The sequence below is a fragment of the Thamnophis sirtalis genome, unplaced genomic scaffold, assembly GCF_051295495.1.
Source record: "Thamnophis sirtalis isolate CommonGarterSnake01/CBP01778 unplaced genomic scaffold, rThaSir2_p1.2 scaffold_2, whole genome shotgun sequence".
Lineage (NCBI taxonomy): Eukaryota > Metazoa > Chordata > Lepidosauria > Squamata > Natricidae > Thamnophis > Thamnophis sirtalis.
In genome coordinates this window covers 151,941,593-151,954,473 of record NW_028261382.1, presented here as the reverse complement: position 1 = coordinate 151,954,473, position 12,881 = coordinate 151,941,593, and the positions used below count along the sequence as shown (strand labels likewise).

The following is a 12,881-nucleotide window of genomic DNA, read 5'->3' as shown; positions in this document are numbered from 1 at the left end:
GATCTTTGTTCTCTGCTCACATAATTTATTTTTTTAACCCAATTTTCTGTTCATAGTTTCAGAAGAGTACCCTCAAAAAAAGGGAAATAGGAAAAGATGTTCCCCAATCTGTATGGTTCTAAGTGGCTCCCTACAAACAGGACAGCTACTACTGTACTAACTTCAGGAGACCAGTAAGAAACTTCTGAATTCTGTGTTTACCATTGATAGGAACCACAATCAGAAATAAATAAAATTAAATAGTAATTTAAAGAAAATGCTTCAATTTGTGAATGGTTTGATGAAAGACTAGACCCATAGCATTAACTGCAAACTTTACTGTCTGTTTTGCCTCTGCAAGCTAAGTTGTACCTCTGAATTGCTCCTGATCCCCAAGAAACAGTTTGGGAACCCCAGACTTAAATGTATTCTGTATATTTGCCTTTTATCTTGTCAGTACAACTGATGAAAATGTATTGTACCCCTAAAAAACATTGGAAATGCTTGAATTACATACTAAAAAGTTGTTTGTTATAACACTGAATGGCTGATGTTAGAGAAAATGAGGATGAACAAGCTTCAATAATTATTTCATTAAGTTAGAAATATTCATTAACTGGAGCCTCTTACTGCTATTGTATTAAATAATTGGTAAGGATGAAACATCAACTTCTCAATATTAATTGCACACACAATCTTATTTTAACTATACTCTACAAACAGGGAAAATATTTAGATGCTTTGCATCGCAGGATATTATTATATTCAGTAATATTAGTTTTTTCAGTTAATAAATATCATTCATGTTTCAATTAAAATGATAATGTGTTACACATTTATATACTAGGAAAAGGAATGTCATTCCAAACTTTATTGTCAAATTTAAAAATGTTCATATGTAAAAAGTTATATTTTCATAACTTGAAATATAATAATTGATACACAACAAAAATATGATGTTAAAAATAAGTCAGCTCTTATTAATAAGAACAATTCATTTATGAATAAAAAAGTATCAATGAAAGTAACATTATTTTTGTAAAATATATACATTTCAATATTCAATTGCATTTTAACAAATGTAATTAATCTAAGTCTTCATCTTTTTGGAATAATTCATTAGTTGCTGTTTCTTTTCTTCATAGGAGATGAATCCCATTTTTCTGAACTATAACAATATGAATAAATTAGTTTAAATATTACTAATAATTTAAATTTACAATATATATATAACTAATTTTATAATAGGAATATAATTTTTAAATCACAAATGCATATCATTTATGCTAATAATTATTAGGAACAAATATATCTATTTTAGGTTTAGCATGCAAATAATTCTGATCAAACTAAATATTTTGTAAATAAAGAAAAAATAATAAAGTTATTATTTTTAACATGACTTCTCACTAAGTGGCCTTTTGAAGTTATGGTGGACCCCCGCCCCAAAAGCTACTTATGACCTATTCCCAAGGTTCTGGCCCCTGCAGTCCCCCCCTCAATTGTTTGCCCTTATGGCCAACTGCAGGGACAGTGCAGCTCCCCCTGCCTATCTTCCCATCTCCCCCATTGGCTCCCTGCAGGTGCTGGGCCTGCTTTCCGCCCCACCAGCCCCTACCCATGACCTGAGAGACAAACCTGCATGGACGTTTTAGTACTCTTCCTATTTTGGAATGGCTTGGAGTCGCAGACAAATCAAGTACTTCTGAAAGAGGTGGTAATATGTTGCATTGACTTGATGAGGTCTTACCTATATAAATAAATCTTAATTTTAATTTTAGAATTTCTGAAACCAGATGGCTGCAAGCATTCGAGGGAGGTGGTTGGTTCAAAAATATGAAAAATTAATAAATAAATAGTGTGTATAAAATTCTGCATATTTCAAAAATACTTAATTATTTATAACTCCACTTGAGCGTATATATTTATATATTTATATTTATGTGAAATTGGCTTGGAAAATGCATGTCCTTATAATCAATCCATAACATTTATCTCTAAACCCTGTGCCCAATCGGGCCCTTTCAGCCTTCTCCCTTCCCATCTCTTGTATTGATTGAAATAATCATTCTGCTTTGTTTTTTTTCCAATAAAGAAAGGATATAAGCTGGGTCATCTACAGGCATAACACTGTCAAGACATAATCACTTTAAAACTGTTTTCAAACTGTTCCCTCCAAGAATAAATAGCATTGTGAACTGTAGAAATTGAGACAAGGCTTTGGCCCAGGCCCAGTCTCAGGGCACTGTCTTCCAGACTGCATGAGGAAGAGAACTTAAATTAGTCCTCTAAATACCAATCTCCCTCTGAACTCCCATCTCCGGTAGGCCTGAGTCCCATATTCCATGCTTCCCTATCTCGCCCGGTAGAGATTTTCTGGTACTGTTTCTGTTAATGTTTATGAGTAGCCTTGACCTTGCCAGTTTCAGAGATATAATGGGGGGGAGGGGGGTTAGTGCATTTTCCTTTATAACAATTTAATACAAATCTTTCGTTAACCTTTTTCTGCTTTTCATTTATTTCCAGGTTAACTGTACATATACAAATGACTATAAAATTGTGACGATGACAGTTTGATATATTTGATTTCACCCAAATCCAAATATGTATTTTAAAGCAAATCTGTTGCATTGAAAATCCATTTTTTAATACAAAACTATTTTATGGATTTTATGGTGAAATAATTATCTTCTAATCCCACCAGTAACATTTTTTCTAATACTGCCAAAAAAGAGGAACTATGGCTTTGATTCAAAGTTTTGTGGAACAAAAATATTAAACTAGGTGTTCCAGTAAGTATATTTCTCATTATTCCCCTCAATCTCAAAAACTTTCCACGCAGTTGGGGAAACTATCTGGAAAAAGTTAGAATATGACAGTGATGGCTGATAAGTAGAATGATAAACTGGCAAAAATTGGGACTGGAATTTCCATTGCTAAGCGATGCAGTTATAAAATGCTGACTGCACTGCAATCCTTGCAGTCCCAGCTGTTAATCAAATTCCATGGCTTTTTGGTGAACATCTTCCTGCTGGTTTCCCATAACCAAAGTTAATGGAAAGGTGGCAGGCAGTTATAAATCCCAAGCTAGCGGACGGGTAAGTGGCTTCAATCAGGGGTGCACAGGGATTGAGGGGAGGATGGGAAAGGGTTTACAACAGTGTGAGGAAAGATTTAGAAGAATGCAAGTGAGTGTGCAAGTAGTGCAGTACAGGTTTGAGAGACTGTGAGGGAGTATGTAAGAGGTGTAACTCGGAGAAGGTGTGGAAGAAGTGTGATGCAGGATGAGGACAGGATGAGAGTGGCCTGTTTGGCATAAGCACAGAGGGGCTGGGAAGGATGCATGAGTTGGGAAGACTTAGCTCAGCAGCTTACACATTTCCATCAGCTTCCCAATGGACTTTCTGCCAGCAGAGAAGGTTGCAAATGATTGTGGTATGCTACAATTAGTCATAAGTGCAAACCGGTTTCCAAGAACCTAAATCATAATCATGTGACCACGGACAGCCAGAACTCAAAGGATCAGTTGTTCAACACCATTGTAACTTTTGAATAGTTGTTGAATGAATTGGTTGTAGGTTGAGAACCTGTAATGCTCTCTTTCTAGAAGGACAGGTAGTCCTCAACTTGCAACCACAACTGAACCCAAAATTTCCATTGCTAAACAAAACAGTGGTTAAGTGAGTTTCGCTCCATTTTATGACACTTGCTACAGTTAAGTGAACCACTGCAGTTGTTAAATTAATAGCATGGTTGTTATTTAATCTAGCTTTCCCATTAACTTTGCTTGTCAGAAGGTCACAAAAGACGATCATGTGACCCTGGGACACTATATCTGTCATAAATACATGCCAACTGCCAAGCATCCGAATTTTGACCATGGGAAATGCTGCAATGTTCATATGAAAAATGATCATAAATCACTTTTTTTTAGAGTTGTTGTAAATTTGAATGGTCACCAAACAAATGGTTTGAGGGGTATCTGTATAGAAGGTCCTGTCTGTTTCATTAAAACTTGGGGCCTAATTATATATGACTTCTTTATTTATGTTTATAAATTTATATTCTATTATACTGGTGAGTCAACATGACTTTTAGTAATATATATGCAGTGTCAATACATCCATACCTAATTCCTGGTCTATTAATGTAAGTTTGTCTTCCAGTTCAGCAAGCTCTTCTTTCTTATATTGCATTTCTGCAGTATTAAAGGATTGTTGTTGTTCTTCAAGGTCAGTGTTTACTTTATTAACTTGGCGAAGTGCTGCACGGTACTGCCGAAGCAGATCTAATATATAAAGAAAAAAGGTTTATATGTTAATAAAATACAACACTATAATCTGTCACTATTTATTGTCATTGAATAAAAATATTGAAGAATGCTCGATGAATAATTTTGTTTGATATATACTGTGTTATCCCAAAAATAGGACATGTCCTGATAATAAGCCCAATTGGGCTTTTCAGGGCATATGCTAAAATAACATCCTCCTAGCTTCTTAAACGCCAGTCCCCGCCATTTCCACTAGTTGCTTTACGCACAAACAACTGAGGTGAGGAGACGAGGCTGGAGGTGGGAAAGGGGGGGACATACCCCCCGCAGCCCACATGTCCTTACCATACCTAACGGTAAGGTTGATGGCTGGGCAAAAAGAGGGGCTGCTGCAAAAAGAGCAGAAGGCCAGCAATGCGCCTCGCGCCCTCTTTCCCCAGAGCTCTGTCGCATTCAGTGCCCTTATGTCCAGGGAAACACGTAAGAAAACCCTTCTCGTGAGTTCAATCAAACTTCTCAAACTCGTGAGAAGGTTTTTTTTACAAGGTGCTTCCCTGGACACAACGATGAGGAACATGACGGAGCTGCCAGTCTTGCGAGAAGAAAAACTTCTTGCGAGTGTGAGCAATTAACTTCTCAAACTTGTGAGAAGTTTTTCTTTACCGTGCAAGGTCTTTCCCTGCACAGACTAGCCAATAGACGTGACAGAGCTGTCAGTGTCCAGTAAGACTCCTCGCACTGCCTACTCCTTCCCCCACCCCCCACATGCCACACTCAAAATGCACTCCACCACGAGATGCATGCCTTACCGGAGATTGGCAGCCCCGTCGCATTCCTCACCATTGTGTCCAGAGAAGCACCTTGTAAAAAATCCTTCTCGCAAGTTCGAGAAATTTGATTGAACTCACGAGGTTTTTTTTACGTGTTTCCCTGGACACAATGGCAAGGAACGCTGGAAAGGTAAGACGTGTGTCTCGCTTCTCGCCCGCCCCACCTGCAAGAAAATAATAAGCCCCCCCAATAAGGCCAAATTTCAGGGGGGGGGGGCAAAAGAAAATAAGACCCTGTCTTATTTTGGGGGAAACACAGTAGAAATATTCTCTCTCTCTCTCTCTCTCTCTCTCTGTGCATGTATGGATACATACACACACACACATGTACGTGTGTGTGTATATATATATATATATAAGATTTTTACAACCCCTGGTAAGCCCCAATTATGGGAGGAAGCTAACTGCTTCCATCATCTGTCAATCCATCATGACAGAAACCCAATATTTTTACTGTTGCCTTTGTTATATTTGTGTTTTTTTATTTGTGCTGATAAATAAATAAAGGGAGACTCCCAAATAAAAAAAACATATATATATATATATATATATATATATATATGTGTGTGTGTGTGTGTGTGTGTGTGTGTGTGTGTGTGTGTATATGTATATATGTATATGTATACACATATACATATTTAGTGTCACAACCCCTGGTATGCCCAAATATGGGAGGAGGCATACTGCTTCCTTTCTCTGTCTATCGGCTCATCACAAGAGACCATCCAGACAGAAAGCCAATATTTTTACTGTTGCCTTTGTTACATTTGTGTTGTGTTTATATATATATGACGCTCCACGACACTCCAGCTGCTCGGCGGAGCATCACACAGGTGCTGTACGCTACGTGGGCGGAAGCTCCGATCGGCTCAAATACAGGTAAGGACGGTGGGTGGGTGTGCTCTCCGGAGCACCATACCGGAACGGTACCTGATGCTCCCAGAAGGCACCGACATGCCCATACTGGGGCGTACCGGTCATATCCCACCACTGTCTATAATGGTTTTTTAATGGTTGCAATGTACCTCATATTGGAAACCAGCTAAAAACTTCTATTTCATTAGTTTAATATACAATAAAGTAGCAGCAATTTGGTAATCAATTTAATTAAAATCTAGCAGTAATTTTAATTGAATTCTTAATGGAAACACTTAACAAAATATTGTGTAATAGTTGATTTCATTTATTAAACTCTGAATGCACCTATCTGTAGGGAGACAATATTGTAATCCGGTGGCAGAGGTGCTCCAAAAACCTTCTCCTGAAGACTCTCTATAGGAGGGGCTCTATTCTGAAGGCCTCCAAACTTTCCTTTACTGCTAATTCTGTCCCCCTCTCTTGTTAATAAAGTTGGACAATATGTCATTTTCACAACCTATAGATATAAAAAAAGAATTTACAATCAAAATTCAGTACTTTTTTTGTTGAAAAATAATTCCATGCCAGGCGTGTCAAACTCAAGGCCTGTGGGTGGCTCGGCCCACGTCACTTCAGCCAGGGCCACCCAATCTCGGCATGTGTGTGTGTGCAGAGCTGGCACATGCACAGGTCAGGCTCACACAATCCCGGTGTGTGTTCATATGCACAGGAGGCGGCAGCACATGGGTGCACAGGCCAGGCCCATCCCAGCAGGTGCATGTGTGCACTTTTAGGTGTTTGTGCATGGGGGGAGACATTTGGAGGAGGAGCTCTGCAGCTCGCCCTCTGGGAAGCTTCGGCCTGGCCCATTCTATCATGGCAGGCCCATGTGCATGGCCAAGTGCATGCACAGGCCCAGCCCACGCCATCCTAGCAGGTGTGCATGTGCACAGGAGGTGGCCAGGATGGTGGGGTCTGACAGTGCATGCGCCGGCTGACTCCTCTCCCCCACCACCAGCCCACGAAGGAAAACTAGAACTCTGATGTGGCCCGTGAAGAAATAAAGTTTGACACTCCTGTTCTATGTCACTAAGCAAGTGTTTTCTTTGATATTATTAGAGCAAATGCAAATGCTTTTTAAAAAAAACCCAGAACTTAATTGCTGCGTAAATCATATAGGATGAAATGGGGTCCATGTATGAACTCTTTCTCTGTTATACATTTTATACAAACCCTGTTTGATTTAAAAGAAAGATGGGAAGGCATGCCCCATTATCTCACCACCAGTGTCTGCATATTCTGCAACCTTCAGAGTGAACATGACCTCCAACCCTCTCAGAGAATAATATTTTAAGATAGCAAATAACCTGAATGCCTTCTACCACTATTTGGGGAAGAGAAAACTGCCTTCCTCCTCCCACTTCCACAGTGCAGACACCCACTGTTCAGCTGATTCCTTTCCAATTTCAACTTCTGAGGAGTCGAATTGGAAGCAGGTTAGAGTTCTTTTTCCATTCTTTTTGTTCCCTAACCTTTTTGTTACATATGATATGGAAATCTCATTCCAACTAACTAAAAGGCGAACATATTCCTTCAGTTCTAAGCATGGCCGTTCTCCCATAGCATATTGCTGCCAGTCTGTTTCTTAAGCACAGGGCACTTATAGCTGACAGAATCCAAAGAATCTGAATTTCAACATGAATCCTAGGTTCTTTTCAACATATTTTTATTCTTGAATTTGCTTCTCTCCTTAAGCCAACTGTTTAGAAAGGTTTCTCTTCAAATTTTCTGAGGAAGTGAAGCCTAGATTTACCATCTGTACTGAAAAGAAAATAGCTCAACACTAGATTGATCTAAAAAAAGCAGACCCTGCATTTGGGGAAAACACTTGGAGTGAAAAAAATATGCTGACAAAAACACATTTTACTGCAATAATTTATCTTTAAATTAGGCTTGTTCAAATTAGCTAAGAATCGGGTTTTTCTTTTCTAAACTTAATTTTGATGGGAAAGTCAGAGTGGTCTCCCTTTTAATATCTCGGTAATCCTTGCTTAACAATGGCAATTCGAACCAGCAACTCTATTGCTAAGCAATGTGATTGTAAAATGTAATGTCTCATGACTATGTCAATTTTCAATCTCAGTTGCTGTCCCATTAAGCAAAACCCACTTAGTCATAGCATCCTATGGTCATATGACCACAATTTGTGATCTGCTGGCTTCCTCACAGATTTTGCTTTTTGGAAGCTAACAGTGAAGATCACAAATGGTGATCATGTGACTGCAGGTGATCATGTGTCAGCTGCAACTACAAGGACTCATCATAAGTCCAGGTTCAGCACCACTGTGGTCATGCAGTTTGGACAACATTTGTTGATTAATTGTACACTGTAATCCGGGAGATCTTGCTAAAGTCTTATCTCAATATTTGATGGCTATGATTGTCTGGATAAAAAGTAAAAGTTTTCCCTATCCAGTTGTGTCCAATGCTAGAGGTGCTAATCTCTGTTCCTTAGCCAAGAGAGACAGTGTTGTCCGAAGACATCTATGTGGTCATGTGGCCAGCATGACTATACACTGGTGCACAGAACGCTGTTACTTTCCCACTGAACTGGTACCTATTTATCTACTTGAATTTGCATGCTTTCAAACTGCTGAGCAAGAGCTGGACCACGTAACTGGAGCTCACCCCATCATGCAACATTTAGGTCTCAAACCCAAGCTGTCCAGCTGAGAAGCTCAATGTCTTTAATCACTGAGCCACCGCCCCCACCCCACCCCCAAATGGTCTGGATAGAATAGGCTTAACCTTAAGAGAGAGTTGTACATCAAAGGAATATCTATTAAGTAGTAGAAAATGGAAATCACAGAACTGAGCAAGCCCTTTAGGAAAGAGGGTCTTTATAAGTTTGTGAATATAAATGGAGCTACACTAATCTTTTTCCTTTTCAGACACGCATATGTATATAAGCAACAAACAAAATACCTTACAATTGTAATACATACCTCTTTTCTGTAATGATTGGCAGCTTCCAGGTTGTCAATAATAATTGCATTACCCAAGAGCATCCCAAACACTGTAAAGATACATGAAATATTAATAGTGTTTAGAATACAAATAATACACAAACTGACATTCTATTCATACCTACTTATTATGAAGCATCAATAGTGAATATGATGTTAGCATCATGATAGAGTGAACAGAATGACTCTAAATTAGAAAGAAAATTTGTCAAGATAATCCAGGGTAAGAACAACTGTATTGTTCTAGTAAGTATTGGATTTGATAGATGCCTCTTTGATAAACTACAGGTATTAAGAAACTGCATATTTGTATGTAAATTCAAGGCATAGTCATTTGTATTTATGCCTTGTTCTCTAGTTGCTACGTTCCAAGATGTCTGCTATACAAAATTTCAAGCAGAAGTGCATGTAAAAGGACATATGTGAAGGTTTATACGTATAAAGGAAGGGTTTCCCCCTACAATAAAATGGTGATAAGTAGTGCTACTATCCATTAGAGATATGTAAACCTCACTGTATGAGGAATGTTTCAACAAAAATGCTGTTTCAGCAGAAGTTCAGTGGTTTTACGAAGTAAATCCTCTGAACTGGAAGGGATTTGAGGTGTTTGAAATCTATTTGGTCTGAAATAAATCACTTGAATCACTTCCATATTGGAAAATTTATAGAAATTGCCAATTTCCCAGAATAACATAATCTTTTGCTTTTCAGACTAACTTGTGTTTGGGAGCTTAAAAAAGGAAATAGGAAAAGTAATAAGTTCCTTACAGGAAAGATGGGATAAATAATAATATTTATTTAACACTTACTTAAAGAGAAATTTTTCGGTAGCTGTTACTAATAGCCAGATGGCATTATTATTTGATAGAGAAGAAGACTTCCCAAAGATATAGTTTCTTCAAGCTCTTTCAATTACCAGCCTGGGATAATGTTCAAGTGTTTTGATGACAGAGACCCAAGTGAAAGTCTATATTCAACCATGGAAACCCTCAGTTATTCAGTCTCAGCCCAACCTCCCTCACAGATTTGTTTGTGGGAATAAAAACCTAAAAAAAACATTCTTTCTATGATATTTACCTATTTGGCAATGCTCCTTGTGCTCTGGAAATATTAGCAAGTTCCTAGCAAATACAGGATTTCCAATAGGACTGAAAGAGTTTCCTTCATTGTTCAAATGAGGTAAAGGTCTGCTTAAAACAAAAAGGTATTCTTTCATTGTTGACTTTGTCAGACAAATACAAAACATTTGGCAACCATTTAGATATTAGTGTTGACTACCAACATTTTAAAGGGAAAATTTGCATTTTGAATATATTACAATATAATTTACAATGTACAGGATTTGAAACAGAATATGAGACAAATTCATTCTTTCAGAAGTAAATCACCATTAAGAACTTAGGAAAACAAATTGTTAGCTATTATTTAACAATTCAGTTGTAGTGACTAAGATCCTGAGCTAAACTGGGGATTATGAATTCTAGTCCTTAGGCATGAAAGCCAGTTACTCTAAAACAGACTGAAACATGGAAATGAATTTATGAACTAGCACCCTTCCTTATCCCTTCTGACCCTGCTCTAGTTTTAAGCAAGGAAATAAACTGTAAAGTTGATAGAATCTTAGAATTGGAAGGGACTATTTAAGCCAATCTCATTCTCAGTGCAGGAACACAAATTAAATGATGTCCAACATTGGTATGTCACTTCGCAGTAACAGAGGGAAAAACTAAATTTGAAAAATCTAAAAATGTTAGAATTATTACATTTGGAAATAAAATATTAATTACATTTGGAGAAGAAAACAAAATGTTACCTGTTCCAATCTGGAAGACTCTCCTTATAAATAGAATCAAGGGGCAATACTTGTTGTGTACCTTTAGTCTCATCAAAAATACGCCGTGCAGCAGCTGTTGTCAAAGTGACTATACAATCCATATCATTTGCCAAATGCCAGGAAACGACCTTTGCTACTTCGTCATCTTCAATTTGTGCTAAGTGTGAAACCTTGCACAAAAATTAAGCAATGAATTAAGAATTAAGGATTATTTTGTATGTTTAAAAGAAAGATCTTAGCCTTCCCGTGTGCTTAACCTACTTGGGAGTTTACGCTATTCAGTTTTGAGGCTAAGCTTTATATACTAGGTCTCCAACTTCTCCCCCCCACCCCCCAAAAAAGAGAAATACACTGAGAATCCTTTCCTCAAGAAAATTCTGACATAAACAAAAAGTTGTGTTTAATAAGATGTAAAAAGAATTGGTCACACACATATTATAATTATGAAGTTTTTACTAAAGTGCTATGAAAGAAAAGTGATAGCTTTACTTATCACTTTTTCACACATGCACACACACAGCCTTCAAATCAATATGGACTCCTGGCAGCTGCCAATAAAAATTCCTACAGTTTTCTCAGCAAGATTTTGCCATTGCATGCTTGCTAGGGCTAAGAGAGAATAAATGGCCCAAAGTCACCCAGCTGGCTTTGTACCTGAAGTAGGATTAATCTCCTGGTTTCTAACCTAATGCCTCCACCAAACTGGCTCCTATGATGGTATTTGTTACATATTAAATAACAAACTTAATTAAAATATAGATAATAATGTCCTTTTCTGCTCTTTTTTTAGTTAGAATTGACAGGCATATATTATGATTCCCTAAAGCTAATAATATTGGGGAAATATTACTATTACTACTGCTACCACCACCATCACTACTACTACTATTAATGATAATAAAACCTGGAGATATACAATAAATGGATATATGACAAAATAGGTAAGAAAAGATATACACTGTATAGAAAGGAGAGAAAAATAAATTTAAAAAATTAGGTTTTTTTTAAAAAAGAAAATTGAGAACAAACTTACCTTGCCCAAAATATACTGATTACGTCTGGAATAATTGCCAAGTGTGCATATTCTTCTAGGTTGTTTCAATATTCTTTCCTGCTCAGCCTGCTTAAGGTTTATTGAGGAATCAATATATTGCAGCTAAAAATCAAGACAGAAAAATAGCATTATGTGTTATTATAGAAATGTATTTTATAACACATATAAACCATTTACAAGCATACAATTAATTTAAAGCTCTTATGACTTTTTATCTTACTTAAGCAAGCCTCCACTGGACAGTAGTAAAGTTCATTGCTGTTTCTAAAAACAGCCTAGAAATATAGTTCATGTTATTTTATTAACTTGCAGCCATGGGATTGGGACTGTACTTCCCTCTTACTTTTTGAACTACCTTAGAAATTTGTTTTAAATCTGAAAATGTAATAAAGAAGTGTTAATTAGATGAAAGAATTACAATGAAAAAGAGAAAAAAGCAGGAGGCAAATGAAAACGTGTAAATAGACCAAAATGAAAACAAATTACTGTATTTTTTGGAGTATAAGATGCACCTTTTCCCTCAAAAAAAGAGGCTGAAAACCTGGGTGTATCTTATACACTAAATACAGCATTTTTGGCCTCCTGAAACCCTGCCCCACCTGAAAAAAATGGCTGTGCATAGCCTTTAGGAAGATTCCAGAGTGTTCCTGGGGATTGTGAAGGGCAAAAATCAGCAAAAAACAGGCTGTTTTTTGCCCCTCCCCAGCCCCCAGGAGCACTCTATAAGACTCCTAAAGGCTATGCATGGTTGGGTTTTTTTTGACAAAAACGGCCCTCTTTTTTATGAAAAACGTGCCATTTTTTGCTCATTTCTCCCCACCCAGCCCCCAGGAACACTCTATAAGCCTCCTAAAGGCTATGCATGCCCCTTTTTTGACAAAAAACAGGCCTGTTTACACAAAAAACAGGCCCTTTTTGGGAGGTCTGCAGAGTGCATTTTTTTTAAAAAAAATTGCCTCTTCAAAATCTGGGTGCGTCTTATATGCTGGTGTGTCTTATACTCTTGTGCGTCTTATACTCCGAAAAA

At 37.4% G+C, this 12,881-nt stretch overlaps 1 protein-coding gene across 2 annotated transcripts in view; it reads right to left on the bottom strand.

Annotated features, from left to right (window-relative positions):
• Positions 1 to 835: 835 nt before the first annotated feature.
• The window catches only part of SMCHD1 (structural maintenance of chromosomes flexible hinge domain containing 1), a 101,665-nt gene continuing 89,619 nt past the window's right edge, over positions 836 to 12,881 (bottom strand). Inside the window, exons 41-48 of one of the 2 annotated variants that reach the window (XM_087707213.1) lie at positions 11,834 to 11,956; positions 10,780 to 10,970; positions 10,044 to 10,153; positions 8,946 to 9,016; positions 6,286 to 6,457; positions 4,109 to 4,267; positions 1,618 to 1,729; positions 836 to 1,147 (exon numbers count right to left, since the gene is read on the bottom strand). In XM_087707213.1, coding sequence (XP_087563339.1) covers positions 1,099 to 1,147; positions 1,618 to 1,729; positions 4,109 to 4,267; positions 6,286 to 6,457; positions 8,946 to 9,016; positions 10,044 to 10,153; positions 10,780 to 10,970; positions 11,834 to 11,956 — 987 coding nt within the window. In that variant the 3' untranslated portion in view covers positions 836 to 1,098. Of the gene's footprint in view, positions 1,148 to 1,617; positions 1,730 to 4,108; positions 4,268 to 6,285; positions 6,458 to 8,945; positions 9,017 to 10,043; positions 10,154 to 10,779; positions 10,971 to 11,833; positions 11,957 to 12,881 lie in introns of those variants that run through there. The other variant, XR_015695663.1, reaches the window with a different exon arrangement.